Source organism: Cupressus sempervirens, chromosome 7 (assembly GCF_028749045.1).
Source record: "Cupressus sempervirens isolate cs-2001-9-10 chromosome 7, ASM2874904v1, whole genome shotgun sequence".
In the NCBI taxonomy this organism is placed as follows: Eukaryota; Viridiplantae; Streptophyta; class Pinopsida; order Cupressales; family Cupressaceae; genus Cupressus; species Cupressus sempervirens.
The window spans coordinates 486,858,461-486,876,374 of record NC_143124.1 but is presented as its reverse complement, the minus strand read 5'-3'; the positions used below and the strand labels follow the sequence as shown (position 1 = coordinate 486,876,374).

Genomic DNA, 17,914 nt, shown 5'->3' with positions numbered 1-17,914 from the left:
GGGTGGTCTTGATGAATGTGGTCTTGATGGGGTAGATACAGAGGGTCCAACTATGTTGAGTTGAGCTGTTCGAGTGGTGGCCGCACATTGAGCTTCTAGGCCTTTTATATTTATAACATTTATAGAAGGCTTGACTTGTGGTATGCATTCAATTAGGTTTCCATAGTCCAAGTAGGCTGATGTATAGTTCTAAGACTTGTATCAATTATCACCTTGTTGTTTTGAGCATTGTTGGGTTTGTTGTTGATAGGAGTGTTTGCAGGGGCTTTGCTTGTGGTTCTATTGTCTGGAGGAAAGACATTCTGATATATCAGTAGCCCTATATTTGATGAGGCTTGTGCCCCCACTATGATCTCAGGTTTGGATCAATAGGGTCTTGGAAATAGTCCTTGAGTTGCATGCATTTGAGGGTGGTATGCCCCTTGACATGATGGAATTTGCAAAACTCATTGTCCTTATACTAGGATGCCCTAGACTGATTATGTTTTAAGGGTTGTGTCTATGGATGCCGAATAAGGTTATCCTTTAAAGGGTTCACCCAATGGGTGTATACTTGAGGTTGCCTTTGAACACGTAGTTTTGGTCCAGCTGAGAGTGTGATATCATTAGTTTGATTTTGATGGTTGGGTACTTGCACATTGTGTTGATTGTTACTGATAAGATTGTTGTTGACAAAACATGGCAGGGGTGTTAGATGTTGCTTCAACAACATGAACATGTCAAGTGTCAATGACTCCATCAATAACTATGCTCTTGTTTTTGTTCCAGTATCGTGGTTTGTCATTGCCTGGACCATGTTCTTGGGTGTCTTCCTTGTAAAGCTTGATGACACCATCTTTAATGAGCCCATGCTCAAGTCCCATTCCCTTTTCCTTAATGTCTTTGTATGCTTGTAAGCAATTCATAACCATGTGATGGGAAAGACTAGGGTGCGTGTTGTTAATGAACATCTTGACAAGGTGACGTTTGAGGATGGTGCATGAGATTGAGGTTGTGAGAGTTTGCCATCGCTGTAAGTATTCTACGAGGATTTCTCCTCTCTTTTGTTCGACATGAACCAGATCTACTACAGATAATTGAGTCTCGACCAAATGAGAGTACTGAGCCACAAAGGCTTTGGAGAGATAAACATAAGTTTTAATTGCACCCTATGGTATACAATAGAACCATTCAAGGGCGAGGCGTCCTACACTTTTTGGAAAAAGCCGCATGAGGAAAATGTCATTATAGGCCACTTCTTGGTAGTGAATATAAAACTCTTTGAGTTGAACACGCAAACAAAAACTCCAATCGATATTACCCATTTTGTGGCATGATAGCTTGGTTCCAAATTTCTCGTCCTCAATACCTATCGTACAATTTGGTTCGCCTCAAAATACCATCTTTTTTATACTTTCCCTTACTCCATGTTCTTTATACATGCACAACAAAACACATCTTCTATGACATGATTCATTGAAAAAATTTAGTAAGTAGAGAGAGATGATTCAAGTACTTGGAGAGAGAGGAGTGGAGAGAGAGGAGTATGTAGAAAGAGAAGGTTTTAGTACTTGGAGAGAGAGAAGTATGTAGAGAGAGAAGGTTTTGGTACACAGAGAGACAAGGAGTTCGTAGAGAGTGAAGGTTTTAGTACAGGGAAAGAGAGGAGTATGTAGAGAAAGAAGGTTTTAGTATAGGGAGAAAGAAGGTTTTTGCATTTTAATTTTACTCTCATCCCTGAACTAAACTTTCTTTTAACTTCTTCTGCAAATTATCAAGGTAACACTATGAAACTTGTAACTCCATGACTTAAGTAACTTATGCTATTCTAAATTCATATTTTCATTCATCTATCTAATAATGTAGCAATGAATTGTATAATTTGTTAAAAATAAATTTGATAACTATAGCAATCCCTAATCTATAACTACTTTAAAAATGTGATTTTTAAATTGAAGTAAATAAACTTTAGAAAAAACAACTGTTGACCTTAGCCTTCTAATCTGTATAGCCTCGTTCAATATTTTATTTAAGCTGACAATTTTCCATTGCTACAATCAAATTTTCATCGTTACAATTTTACAATATTTGTTCCCCGCCCACTAAAAAAGTCCATTTCAGCAGTTGTACGTTAATTAATCAATTAATGAGCAATATTTAAGTCAATTAACTCACGAACAACCCTCCTGGAAAACTTAAATGTAAGTTACAAGTAATTTCTGTCTCTCCCCTTATCTTCTCAAAAGGAAGTTGTACGTTAACCCTCTACAACGAGTTAGATCTATCATACACAAACTGGCCTGCCAAGTTGAAAGCGGATAGACATTGAATGCAATGTTAAACTTCCTGTCATTTCCAAATTCCTCGCGCAACAAGAAATTTCCCCTCCTTATTCTGAACAGACTCCTTTCACTCAGCTATAAAAACACACGAACAGAAATTCTCGTTCAAAAGATAAGGGGATTTATTTTCTTTAGTGGGAGAGCAGAGTTTGGGGCTTTAACATTCACAATGAAGTTGCTCCTTATTTCTGCCGTTCTTCTAAGTATCACAAATGTAGGTGTTTATGGAGCGGATCCTGATCCTGTTATGGATTACCCTAAAGGACTCCAAAACTTTACTCTGCGCGACATTTTCACTAATGGCCATGTTACCAGAGATTCAGGAGGAGTCCGCGCTGCTACTTCGGGTCCTAACGCCCACTTTCCTGCAGCTCGGTAAGATCTTAATACCATTTTCATCATTTTTAGTCTTATTACTTTTTATATATTTATGAGCTGCATTGAAATTAAGGTGCATTGCAGATCACAGGGCTTGGAAATCGTGAGGTTCAAGATGGTTCCATGTGGTGTAAATCTGCCGCACACTCATCCACGAGCCACAGAAATGCTTACTCTTATCTCTGGAGGGCCTATTCAAGTTGGTTTCGTTGATACTGATGGTAAACCCTAATTCTGCTTTTCTTCATTCATCACGTACTTTTTCTTTTGCAGAATCATTAATGATTTGTTCTAAATCAGGTGAAGCTTTCATCGACATTCTGCACCCTGGAGATGTGACTGTGTTTCCGAGGGGATTGATGCATTTCGAAATGAACGTTGGCGGTGAAGAAGCTCAGTATATCTCGGCTCTCAACAGTCAAAACGCTGGCGTTCTGGTAAGAAACGATGCGTATATTGTTTCCTTGGTTTGTTTTTACAGAACGGGTATCAGATATATGTGTTTTGTTGAGTGTTGCAGACGGCCAGCGAGGGTATATTGAAGTTTCCATTGAGAAGTGTAGCAACCGCATTCAATATCACCATACAAGAAGTGAGAGAACTGCAGTCGGTGATATATCCGTATGGAATCGGACTGAAGAAAACATCCAAAAGTGGCTGTGTACCCGGAAGAGATGTTACTGTAGATTATTAGATTATATCTTATTCTGCAACTGCTGTCACAAATAAAGGGCATCTCTTCTTCATGATGCTTATTTATTTTGGATCCGAGTGTTTTATGTTCAGAAAAAAAAACAATCTGGTTCGTGAAAAGGAATGGCGTGAAATTATTTCTATGAAAGATTTCATGTTACCGATAATTTTTTATAGTTCTTTGATTAAGAGTGGAGAAATGGGGGACCCGTTTCAACAGAAATCCTCCAATCTCTATTTTATTGTATTCAGCCCTTGTATACATTCAAAAATTAAATTTCATGAACAAACTATTATTTTAGGGTTTCTTCTCAATCCAGTGCTTTATTCAAATGTTGTATGTGTTTCATCTTCATCTGTTCAAGAGGTTTACGTCTTGCATCTAATTTTTTAATCAGCTATAGTCTATAATAAAAATGTTTTATTAACCTCTGGAATCTCAACAGTTTCTTATCAGATTATTGAGTACACAGTAAGTTTATATTCAATTATGTTTGTTGTTTCGTTAAACGTGATGTTGTATAGCTCATTAATGTTGGCTTTCATAGGGATTGCAAAACACTGTTAGGTTTCAGACGGTGTTAAACCGCCGGCAATGGGAGGTATACATTCAATCGATGGAGCTTCGAGTACTGCAGTTTATTAACGCATGTCAGAATTCCAGGGTGTATCCAGCTAGCACATTAATGTTGGTGCAAAAGAATATAATTCCTTATATGTGAATAAATTCTACCTATAGATCACTAATAAGTGTTTGCATAGATATTTATGTTAAGCGTGTATAAATTAAATAAAAGACCTTAGGATGAGGGAGATGGTTTTGTAATGGACCATCTAGTTATTTCTCCCAAACTTTTATGTAAATACTTTAAATTATTCAGTCGATACCAAAATCTTTCATAAAGTCTATTATTTGATAAAATTTATTTTAAGTCTATTTATTTAAATATAATCCCGTCAGCAAGGAAAAAAATTGTCATCAAGATAGCGAAGGCTTTAACTGTATGTTTAGTTGTGTTTTACTAGTGTAATTATACATTTAGTCTTATTTAATTGGTCAATCAATGTGGAAGTCTTTTTTAATTTAGAAAGGATAAAAATATAATTGGTCGTCTCTTTAGATTTAAGAAAAGCTTGGAGAAATCATTCAGAATATTTTGTGTTTCACATAAAGATTCATTTTGATTCTCTCTTATACATCATGGGAGTGTTGTGTTACAAGGTTCTTTTTAATTTTTGATATCAAAATAGATGATGCAAGTATATTGAAGTTTTGCAAAATAAGCTTATTGTCTTTTTTTATTGAGAATCAATTGATTTTATATAACTGTTTCAGAATTTATGTATTTCATATAGTGATGCATGATTTATTGAAAGCTATAACATTTCAGATGATATAAATGATATATCATTTGATGATTATAACAAATCTGATTGATTTCATTGATAGAGGGCTCATTTTCTATGATGTTAATTTTTTTAATCATTTCATATAAATGATATTTTATGTTACAAATGTATTGAAATTTATTCATTTTTTGTCAAGATTTTTTATTTTAATTTTACATGATGATTGTGTTAGATTTTATGTAGTTTTATATGATAATATGATATAATATGATTGTATTGGATTTTATATCATATGATATGATATTTAATATGTAATCTCATATAATGTTCTATGATGATTGTTCTTGGTTTATGCTTCTTAATTAAGTGTGTATGGTATCTTTGATTAATTTGACTAGACATATTTGGATTGTGCTTTAGATATCACAACTTGGTAATATGGTAGACTAAAGGTACAATCTTGTACATTAGTTACAAATTATTCCTATCTCAACATCAAGCTCCTCTAATTGACAAATTTCTATGGTGGGCATTGCTAATGTTTTAGTAATATGCTTTTGACTTTGAAATAGATTTTTTTTATTTCTCATGAAGTTATGAGTGGTCCTCATTTAATGAATATTTTTGGATTGATTTTGGTGGTTAATATTTCTACAATTATTGCTCTTCTATTAGAGGCCCCTACCTCAGTGAATGTTTGTACTAAACTAAGAACTTTATTTGATACTATGCTCAGCATGAATTTGATTCCATTTATGGTGAAGGACATTCTATTTAGATTTGCAGATTTTCTATTTTGAGGGTTCACTTGCCCCACTCATCTTCCTCTTTTAATGACACTAAAAACATTGTATCCCTTGCTCCCTCTAGTTAGATGTTGCTAGGCGTAGGAAGAATAGGATATAACCTTTCATTGTGGAAGTTGAATATGTTCCCTTGGATATAACTCCATTTTTTTACTACAACTCCCATATTCAATAGATGTCCCTTGTCTTTATCAATCTAGTCTATCTTTGTTGGAGCTTTTTGGTCAGGTTTTTATTAGCTCTAGTTTCATTGTACCTCAACTGGTTGCTCTCTCTTATTGCTTTTTGACTATTCTTTTTTAATTTGACCGTTGATTGATTGTTTGGATCATATAATGGATTGGAGGCTTTTCCGATTAAATTAGTAAAAAACAATATATAAAATATGTTAATGTACTTGTATTTTTTCTAAATATGAATGTACTTATAGTTTTTGTGATTTTTTAATACATATGTTCTTCCTCCAATTTGTAGATTTCAATGATCAATATTGGACACTTTACTAGTGATTTGTTTTATTTCTTTATAAATCTATACACAAGGATAAATAGGAAGCTCTAAATTACCTAGGTACAAGAATAATAATATAAATAAATAAACCATAAGTCAAAATATTGAAGTTGACATAAGAAGAGAAAAAATATAATCAATAGAAAATAAAATTAGAAAAGACTACAATCAATGTATAATTGAAAAGAGATTCAAGATATATAAATATTATATGGCAATAAAAGCTTTCATATGTACTGTAGTAAATACAATTTATTTTGTTCTTATAAAAAAATGCTAATAGAAAACTTATATCTGTATAATTTTTCTCAAAATTGTGTTCAACAATTTTTAAACATCTGATCAGATCATATCATACATGATTTATAGAATGTACAAAAAACAAAAGAATTTTACACCTATACAATGACGTCTGTTATATATTTATTAATTAATTAAAAATCAGTATTCTATATCAAAAATTTGCATCTGACACGACCTTTTCTACATTTATTCACTGTAAAATTTAATTTACTTAATAAATATAGAAAACAGGGCCATATCAGGTGCAATAAGTGATAATCAACACATGATCTCGGTGGATTAGATGAATTGTTTTGTTCCTGTAGAATTGCACATAGGGTGATAAATTGGAAATTATACGCTTGTTGGAATGATAAGAATAAGATTGTTACTACTGACTCGGGAGGGGTATGTCAATGTCAAGTTTCCTCCAACGAAGTAAGCTTGTAATATAGTTATATCATTATTCAGATTTTCTTTATTCCTGCATTGTTAGAAAATGACATTGTTTTTGAATTAAAAATTAGTCAAAATAAGGAGGCTGGTTCTTACAAGAGACAACCTGACAAACAACCAACAGATTACCACCTGAAAATGGCATGGTTGATTGCGTGGTGCAAGATATATATTATTCTGCAACTGCTCCAACAAATAAAGGGCATCTATTCATCAGGATGCTTATTTTTACCTGTATCCGAGTGTTTTCTGTTCAGCCAAATACGATCTGATTTGTGAGAGGGAATAGTGGGAGATGGTTTAGAAGTGTTGAGAAATGAGAACCCATCCCTGAATCTCCATATCATCTTGTATTCACTAAGTTATACTCTCAAAACTGAACAGCTTTAGCAATAAACTATTGTTTTAGAGTTGAATGTTTATCTGTTGGCTGTATTTTATCTTCGGTTTAAGAGGTCTCAGTATTCCATCTAAGTTTGTTATCAGCAAAATGTTATTTTATTTTATAAGAAAAATCGATGAGTACATTAAAGTTTATCTTTAGTTGCGTTTGTTGTTTCATTGAATGTAATGTTGTGTTATAATAGCTCATTTATATTAATTTTCAATGGGATTCCAAAATGCTGTTAACTTTTATACTAGTTTCAGACGGTGTTAATACACCGGGTAATGTATGGTGTCCATCAATTTGATAAAGCCTTGTGCGCTGCATTTCCTTGGGCCTATTTAAAGCTTGTCAGGATTGCAGTGCGTATCCAACTTTAGCATTAACTGAGGTAAGGGAAGTGGAACATTGTTACGGGGGAATAAAAAAAAATCATTTCTAAATGAAATCTTTCACTTAGGAGACTGATCGTCATTGGAAGTCATTTATGATCTTAGGGTTCTTTTGTCATTAGGATGTATTATTTTGATTTATGATTGGTTCATTTGTACACTATTAGTTATATATTTGTGTACTATAAGATATTTATCTACATATACTAGTGATATTGAATGAAAGTATATGGTACAATTCCAGTCATTTATCACTGACATTTTGAAATGACCACTTTTTGTCCTTCTTCTTATGTATAATTGTTAATACCTAAAATTTGAAACCTTAGCTTTAAGCAATTAGAGGAAAAGACTCCATTACCAACAAGGGCTCCAATATCCATCCCTTTTAGTCAACCCAAAACCAACCTTTTTACAACTATTTCCTACACAACAAAATAGTCAATAAATAATAGCTTGTACACTCAACGTCACAACTATTGCTACCGAACAACTTTTCATATCACTCTCTTTGCACATTCACCCAAAAGGGTATGCCATCTTCAAGCCTTTAATCCAATTGTAATGCATAAACAACTAATGATGTAAATCTCACCAATTGACATAAAATAAATGACCTACACAAAAGATATTACTAATTTGAATTTGCAAAGTCACCATATGAACCAAAAAAATTAATGCAATTCATATTTGAATTCATGAAGCCATCATATGAACTAATTATCAGAGCGTTTTCCACCACAACTTGAATTTTAAATTTACTAGCCACTTCTTCAATGACCAAATTCCTATTAGAAGGATATAGTGCCATGTAAAATACATTGAAGGTTACTTGTCTAATGATTGGTTTTTTTATTATCTATAAATCTACATATTTTGTACTCTTGCTCAAGGTGGTAGGCTATGTCAGTTGTTCATTCCTTATTTTTAGAAGCTAAATGTATTCTTATTCCTTGTTTTTGTATGCTTATTATATGCTTACTATATATTTTAATTATAAATTTACTGCACAATTAGTTTTCAAATGTATTCATAGTAGTTAAGCTATCTTTTATGAATGGAAGCTTATATTATTAGAATTCGTAGCTGGTGACTTAGTTTTCTAATGTACTTAATGAATACACAACTATTAACATAACTGTCTAATGTACTCAATCAATGCATTAGAAACTAACATGAAAATAAAAATATACTCAACAAATACATTAAGTACTCAAAGAATTATATAATGGCATGTCTTAGTTTTCTAATGTACTCAATTGATACTTAAAAAAAGTAACACATCATAGTTATTACTTTTATATTTGTATTCAATGAATAACTGAATTGGTTACTATACTTGGATGTCTTTTATTTATAATAAGATGTTTTAAATGCATGAAAGAATTGTCATCTCAAGTTTCATAGTGTTGATTTAATTTAGTACTTTTTTCATTGAATACCTTACATAACCATATGCAAATATTACATGGTTTTGTACTGTATTTATTGAATAGATTGCAAAACTAATTCACCATACTGCTAATTTAGTTTTGTAATATCTTCATTAAAAAAATTCTAAGATATTTTTAATGTCGACCCTCTTAGTCAGTTGTAAAGGTGGCGAAGGGTTCATTTTAATTAAGTCACATCATCCCTTACCCATACTTAACTTCTCCTTACTCCATATCTAATGACCTTAACATGTTCACATCTCATTGACTGCTAAGTAATTGTTAATGGTTCACCTAATTACTACCCATAGGGAGTCCATCACGAAGTAGCAAATATCACCATATCATTTTAATAAGAGCTTGTAATAATATCCTTGTACTAATATTTGTATGTTTCAATCATTTCACCTTCAAATGATTGCATGTAATGCGATAGAAAAAAATAATTATACGAAATGAGAGAGAAATAGTGTACACTTTTGATTTAATCATTATTGGGTCTTGTAGCTTGAATGAATCTTGATAGTTTCTTCACTTTTGTTTATTTTAAATATGAAATTTTCTTTGGGTTAATCATTATTTGAAACGTAATATTTCTTTGGATTTATCATTATTTTGCACATCCAACCTTATTTCAATAAATGCAAGGAGTGTTTTAGTCTAGCACTCATTAAATTAATCTTGCATGACCTATGTGCATTATTAATTTTTTTGATTTATTTAAGATCCATATTATACACATTTTCTAAGCTTGCATTTACTGCATGCACTCTTCAAGTTCACACTTTCAACTTAATTGACAAGACTAATGGGTGAATCCACAATAATGGGTTTCACTTTAATGGGACGAACAAAAATGAAAAAAATTGCAAAATGAGAAATTGAGTTTACCATATGTTTGCACGAACACACTTATTGTGTTCGCGCAAACTTTTTTTTTAAAATCATGTTTGCACGAACATACTTCGTATGTTCACGCGAACATATGTGATAAATATGTTTGCGCAAACATGATTTGCATGTTCGCGCGAACATGGTTTGCATGTTCGCACGAATGCCATGTTTGCACGAACATGCAAAATCACAAAAAAAAAACCTTTTTTTCATTTTTTTTTTTTGCTCTTTTGACTGCCATAATTGCAGGAGAATGATCTCCTACTGTAAAATAAAAAATGTCAAAATGTGCTGCTCGGAGAAAGCTTTCCAACGACTATAATTATAATACATAATTTAATCATTAAGACTTTCCAATATGAGTTTAACTCATTATAGGTTTATTATTGATTGAACATCAACCGACTTTGACACCTCGGGAAAATTAGTAAATTAGGTCAATTTTTTTTTGAAAAATATGGACACTGGCTTATTGAGATACCTTTCTATTAAAAAAAAAAAATGGTTTATGATAAATTGACTTCAAATTATCTGTGTCGAACGAAACGTATGTCTGAATTACGGTTCATGTCACTTCAAAACTTCATAAACTATACAATATTCAACCAAAATAAATCAAACCAAATGCATCATCTGGATATTGATGTTACAAATCTAACGTCGAAAGAATTACTTCATTATCATTTCTAGAAAAAAAGTTATGTGTGTCAAATGGACTGTCACTTTTTAAAATATTGAATTTTATTTTGTACCACTTTTTGGAGGAGATAAAAAAAAATTGACATAAATAATTTTTTTTTTTTAGATTAAAAAATATGGTTACAAAGTACTCAAAATCACTAGTTTTGAAATTATTTATAGTTTTGGAGATATAGTCACTTGAACGTGACATTTGTTGCAAAAATATTGATTTCAGTGTCAAAATTGGTCAAAAAGTGGAACCCATTATTGTGGGATCACCCTAATATGACTATATGCATTCTTAATTTATCATTGAATTGATTATCAAACTCATGATACAAGGAAAGTGTACCTTACATTTTTTGTATGCATAGTTAACATTGATTGTATGCATTCTTAAGTTGATAGTTTAATCATCTAATTATTTTTTGTATTTATTCAATTTTTTATTACTTAGATTCTATTGCTTTTCCAAGGTTCCATTTATTGTATCCATTCTTCAGTTGACATTGATCATTTGCATTTGACTTATATTCATCTCCTATTTTATATTCTTTAGCTAATATTTTCTCTACGTATGGAATATTTACATTGACTTAATGTAGTATTGCTTATTACTCCTATGTGTCCTATGCTCGTGAATGTATGTATACAATCTAAAACACAAACACTCAAGATTAAGTTATAAGAATAGAAAGAAGAAAGGGAAAAGGAAACCAAAGAGTGTTCATTCAACTATAAGAAAAATACCAGGAGTACATTTCAATGACCTAAAAAGGTTAATGGAGACAATGTTACCATTGATGCTCCTACTGCTAGTCAACAAGAAGTCTTTGTTGATTCTCCTATTGTAAGTGCAATACATGTGAATGAAGAAGAAGGAAATCGAGGGGAATTTTCCTCAACTAGCACTTCCCATCTAATCCCCATTTAAGATACGGTATAATTGAGGACATGGATGCAACAATTACTAGGACTGACAAACATAAGATAATACCTCAAGATTTTCTTTGGAAGCCCAAACCAATTGGGTTCCTTATAACGAACCCAAGACAAATTAACCTAATATGCCACAATATTTATTGAACCATTTTTTTCTAAAGTTTACACAACGTCAAAGTAACAATGCATATTGTTAGTATGTGGCGACTGATTAGGAAAGTACTATACATACTTCATAAATTCTTTGGGGTTGCATCAAGGGTTACTACATGTATAAAAAGGCTTAGGGTTAGGGTTGTTTTATAGTTGTGATGCAAAATTGGTTCTTGTAGTGGTATTGAGCTGTAAGGGGTTACAAATTGTAATCAAGTAAAGTCTCACAGTTAAGTGGGAGTCTCATGGTTGAGTGGGAGCGATGGCAGATGAGGGTAAGTTGAGGGTTGATAGGTTTAATGGAAAAAACTTACAGTTATAGAAGATGCAAATGGAAGGCTGTCTTTATTAGAAGAATTTATGGAAGTCATTGGAAGGCAAAGCCAAGAATCAAGGATCTATGTCAAATGATGAATGGAATCTTTTGGACAGAAAGAAACTTGGAAGCATTCAATTATGCTTGGCACCATCGGTGGCATTTAATATTAAAAAAGCAATGACGATAGAAGAATTGATGCAAATCCTAGCGAAACTATATGAAAAGCCCTTTGCTTCAAACAAGGTATTTCTTATGAAGTATTTATTTAATATGAAAATGGTAGAAGGTGGATCTATTGCAGATCATTTAAATGAGTTTAATACTATTACTAGTCAGTTGTCTTCTGTGGGTATCAATATTGATGAAGAAATAAGGGCTCTCTTGATTTTGTGTTCTTTGCCTAAAAGCTGGAATGGCTTGGTAATGGTTGTGAGTAATTTTGTTCCTGGATCTAGTACCCTAAAATATGATGATGTGATTGGTGTTGTTTTGGGTGAGGAAACTCGTAGGAAAACCTCAGGTGGATCTACATCAAGAAGTGCTTTGAATGCATAAAGCAAGGGCAAAATGATTGAGAGAGGAAGTAACTCTGGAAATTGTGAAAAATCAAGACAAACATCAAAGGGAAGGAGGTCTCAATCGAGAGGACGGAATGACTGCTGGTACTATGGAAAACTAGGGTATAAAAAAAAGATTACTGGAATCGAAAGAAAAATGAAGGAGATAAATTAGATGGAGACAAGGAGGAAAATGTGGTAAGTGCCAAATCGGAAGAGGATGCTTTGCTTCTATCTTTAGAAAGTGTTGATGATTCATGGGTTTTAGATTTTGGTGTTTCATTTCATGCTACACCTCATAGAGGTTATTTCATTGATTATGTCCAACGGGATTTTGGACTTATTTATTTGGGGGATAATGAACCCTGTGAGATTGTTGGAAAGCGAAAAGTTAAGATTAAGTTGCAGAATGTGAATCATTGGCTACTACATGAGGTAAGACATGTTCCAAGATTAAGTAGGAATTTAATTTCAACAGGGCAACTTGGTGATGAGGGTTGTGTAGTTACTTTTAATGATAAAAATTGGAAGGTTTCAAAAGGTTCCTTTGTAGTAGCAAAAGGTGTGAAAGTAGGCACCTTATATCTTTGTACAGGTCATATTTTTTCTTCTAATTTAATTGTTTCAGAGAAAAATGAATGTTCAAGAACAATTCCTGTAGTTGAGTAGGGAGAACAAGTAGCTGCTGTAAATTCTAATGCAACACTATGACACAATAGACTTGGGCACATGAGTGAGAAAGGTATGAAAGTACTTCATTCAAACAAAGTTTTACTAGGTCTAAAATGTGTTAATATGATTTTTTGTGAAAGTTCTATGTATGGAAAACAAAAGAGAGTGAATTTTGTAAAGACTAGGAAGGAAAAATAAAATAAAATTAGAGCTTGTGAATGACGATATATGCAAACCGGCTCAGGTATCTTCCCTTGGTGGCTCTCATTATTATGTTACATTTATTGATGATGCAACTAGAAAAGTATGGGTTTCTTTCCTTATACATGAATTTGATGTATTTCAAACTTTTAAGAAATGGAAATGCTTGGTTGAAAATGAGACTAGTAAGAAATTAAAATGTCTTAGATCTGATAACAGTGGTGACTATTGCATTCATGAAATTGGAGATTATTGCTCCACTACTGGTATTCGTATACAAAAAACTGCTCCAAGGACTCCATAGGAAAATGGAGTGGATGAATGTATGAACAAGATTATAATGGAGCGCAAGGAGCATGAGGTTGCATGTTGGGTTTCCCTTACAAATGTGGTTGGAGGCTGTCAATACTGCCGTATATTTGATTAATAGAGGTCCCTCTACTCCTTTGGGCTGTGGTATTCTAAAGGAAGCATGGACTAGTAAGAAGGTGAGTTATTATTTTCTCAAAACCTTCGGCTGTGAAGCATTTGCTCAAATAGATTTTGAAAATAGAACCAAGCTAGAAGCTAAGTCAAATAAATTTGTATTTTTTGGATATGGCATTAATAAATTTGGTTATAGGCTTTGAGATTTTGAAAATAAAAAATTGTAAGAACCAGAGATGTCACATTCAATGAGAAAGTGTTGTACAAAGATCTGTTGCAGCAACATGAGAAGAAAGAAGATGATTATGTAGTGTTGGATGATACTCCAAAACCTGATGTTCCAGCCATTCCTCATGATGTGCAACAACTGCAACAAAAAATACCACACACACCAATGCATGTTGAACGGTCAAGAAGGCAAATTAGACCTCCATAAAGATTTTCTCCCTCTTTGTATTCTATTTTACTTACTGATGCTGGTGAACTTGAAAGTTATGATGAAGCTGTATAGGTGGATACTAAGATTCAGTGGGAGTCTGCAATGAAAGATGAAATGGACTCTTTACTGAAAAATAAAACTTGTGATTTATGCAAGTTGCCTGCAGGTAAAAGAGCTTTACAGAATAAGTGGGTTTACAGGTTGAAAGAAGAGGAAGGAGGTAAGAAAAGATTTAAAGCCAAGTTAGTTGTGAAAGGATTTGCACAGAAAAAGGGCATTGATTTTGATGAGATATTTTCTCCTGTTGTTAAGATGGCTTCTATTCGTACTGTTTTAAGTCTTATGGCTACTGAAGATTTGCATTTAGAGCAACTTGATGTTAAAATAGCCTTCCTTCATGGTGATTTGGATGAAGAGATATATATGGCTCAACTAGAGGGATTTGTGGTCAAAGGTAAGGATAACTTAGTGTGTAAATTGAAGAAAAGTTTATATGGCTTGAAGTAAGCACCTCGGTAATGGTATCTAAAATTTGACAGTTTTATGCATGAGCATGGTTACAATAGGTGTCATTCAGATCACTGTGTTTACTTTAAGAGGTTGGATGATGACAACTACATTATTTTATGTTTATATGTTGATGATATGCTTGTAGTTGGGTCTAACACGGATCACATTAAGGGGTTGAAACACCAGTTAGCACATGCATTTTCTCTGAAGGATTTGGGGGCAGTAAAAAAAATTCTTAGTATAAAGATTTGTAGAGATAGGAAGAACAAAACAATGATGTTATCTCAGGATGATTATGTTGAGAAGGTGTTGCAAAATTTATCTATGGAGAATGTTAAAGCTGTCAACACACCTTTACCTGGTCATTTGAAGTTGACTAAGGAGATGTGTCCTAGGACACAAGAAGAAGAGGATAAGATGTCCAAGGTACCCTATGCTTTAGCTGTAGGAAGCTTGATGTATGCTATGGTATGTACCGAGCCAGATATTGCACATGCAATGGGAGTTGTTAGCAAGTATATGCGTCATCTAGGAATTGAGCATTGGAATGCAGTCAAATGGATTCTTAGATATTTGAGAGCAACATCTAGTAAGTGTTTACATTTTGGGGGCTCTACTACTGATTTACAAGGCTATGTTGACTCAGATTTGGTAGGGAATATTGATACCAGGTGAAGTACTACAAGTTATGTCTTTACTATTGGTGGGGTAGCCATGAGCTATGTTTCTAGGTTACAAAAGATTAATGCTTTATTCACTACAGAGGCAGAGCATGTTGCTACTACATAGGCAACGAAGGAGATTATATGGCTTCAATTCTTCTTGGAAGAATTGGGACATCCTCAGAAAGATAATTATTTGTTCATAGATAGTCAGAGTGCCATTCAGCTCTACATTCAAAGACCAAACACATATAGTTGCGATACCATTTCATTTTGTTAGTTTTGGAGGATGGATAGTTAAAGCTGGAGAAGATACATACAAATGACAATCCAATAGATATGTTGACAAAGGTAGTAACAAGGGAGAAGTTGAACTCCTCTTCAGCTTTGGTTGGTCTTCCAGACTGGACATGAATAAATGAACAATAGAGTCCAGGGTGGTTTGATCCAGTGGGAGCCTCATGGAGTAGTGAAATCACTACATGATCAGTCTCCAAGTGGGAGATTGTTGTTTAGTGTGTATCCTGATCAGTCCCCAAGTGGGAGATTGTTAATATGTGGTGATTGATTAGGAAAGTATTGTACATCATAAATTCTTTGGGTTAGGGATCTCTTGATTTTGTGTTCTTTGCCTGAAAGTTGGAATGGCTTGGTAATGGCTATGAGTAATTCTATTCCTAAATATAGTACCCTAAAATATGATGATGTGATCGGTGTTGTTTTGAGTGAGGAAACTCCTTGGAAGTTCTTTGAATGCACAAAGCAGGGGTAGAACGCCTGAGAGAGGAAGTAACTCTGGAAATTGTGGGAAATCAAGAAGAAAGTTAAAGGCGAGGAGGTCTCAATTGAGAGGATTGAATGACTACTAGTATTGTGGAAAACCAGGGTATAAAAAGAAATATTTTTGGAATCGAAAGAAAAATGAAGGAGATAAATCAGATGGAGACAAGGAGGCAAATGTGGTAAGTGACAAATCCAAAGAGGATGCTTTTCTTCTATCTTTAGAAAGTGTTGATGATTCATGGGTTTTAGATTTTGGTGCTTTATTTCATGCTACACCTCATAGAGGTTATTTCAGTGATTATGTCCAAGGGTATTTTGGACTTGTTTAGAAAGGGATAATGAACCTTGTCAGATTGTTAGAAAGGGAAAAGTTAAGATTAAGTTACAAAATGGGAATCACTGGTTACTACATGAGGTAAGACATGTTCCAAGACTGAGTAGGAATTTAATTTCAGCAGGGCAACTTGGTGATGAGGGTTGTGTAGTTACTTTTAATGATAAAAATTGGAAGGTTTCAAAAGGTTCTCTTGTAGTAGAAAAAGGTATAGAAGTAGGCACCTTATATCTTTGTACAGGTCATATTGTTCCTTCTACTTTAATTTTTTCAGATGAAAATGAATGTTTAGGAATAATTGCTGTAGTTGAGCAGGGAGAACAAATAGCTGCCGTAAATTCTGATACAAAGCTATGGCACAACAGACTTGGGCACATGAGTGAGAAAGGTGTGAAAGTACTTCATCAAAGAAAGTTTTACTAGGTCTAAAATGTGTTAATATGGATTTCTGTGAAAGTTGTGTATGGAAAACAAAAGAGAGTGAGTTTTGTAAGGACTGGAAAAGAAGAAAAAAGGAGAAATTAGAGCTTATGCATACCGATGTATGGGATCGGCTCAGGCATCTTCCCTTGGTGGCTCTTATTATTATGTTACATTTATTTGATGATGCGACTAGAAAAGTAGGTTTATTTCCTTAGACAAAAACCTAATGTGTTTCAAACTTTTAAGAAATGGAAATTCTTGGATGAAAATGAGATTGGTAAGAATTAAAATGTCTCAGATTTGATAATGGTGGTGAATATTGCAGTCATGAATTTGAAGATTATTGCTCCACTAATGGTATTCATAGACATAAAACTATTCGAAGAACTCCACAGGAAAATGGAGTGGTTGAACGTATGAACAGGACTATAATGCCCTTATGCATGTGGGTGGAGGCTATTAATACTGTTGTATATTTGATTAATAGAGGTCCCTCTACTCCTTTGGGCTGTGGTATTCTAGAGGAAGCATGGACTAGTAAGAAGGTGAGTTATTCTTTTCTCAAATCCTTTGGCTGTGAAGCATTTGCTCACTAGATTTTGAAAATATAACCAAGCTGGAAGCTAAGTCAAAGAAATGTGTATTTGTTGGATATGACATTAATGAATTTGGTTATAGGCTTTGGGATTTTGAAAATTAAAAAATTGTAAGAAGCAGGGTGTCATATTCAATGAGAAAGTGTTGTACAAAGATCTATCGCAGCAACATGAGAAGAAATAAGATGATTATGTAGTGTCGGATGATACTCCAAAACTTGATGTTCCAGGCATTCCTCATGATGTGCAACAACTGCAACAACAAATACCACACACATTGGTGCATGTTAGATGGTCAATAAGGCAAATTAGACCC

At 33.4% G+C, this 17,914-nt stretch overlaps 1 protein-coding gene across 1 annotated transcript; it reads left to right on the top strand.

Moving 5' to 3' along the window:
• Nucleotides 1-2,301: 2,301 nt before the first annotated feature.
• Nucleotides 2,302-3,707, top strand: LOC149547675 (germin-like protein subfamily 1 member 20). Its single transcript, XM_089794787.1, has 4 exons — nt 2,302-2,696; nt 2,784-2,920; nt 3,000-3,136; nt 3,220-3,707. Exons 1-4 carry the CDS (start codon nt 2,314-2,316, stop codon nt 3,391-3,393), a joined length of 831 nt encoding a protein of 276 aa, XP_089650913.1. The 5' UTR covers nt 2,302-2,313; the 3' UTR covers nt 3,394-3,707.
• The last annotated feature ends 14,207 nt before the right edge of the window (nt 3,708-17,914 follow it).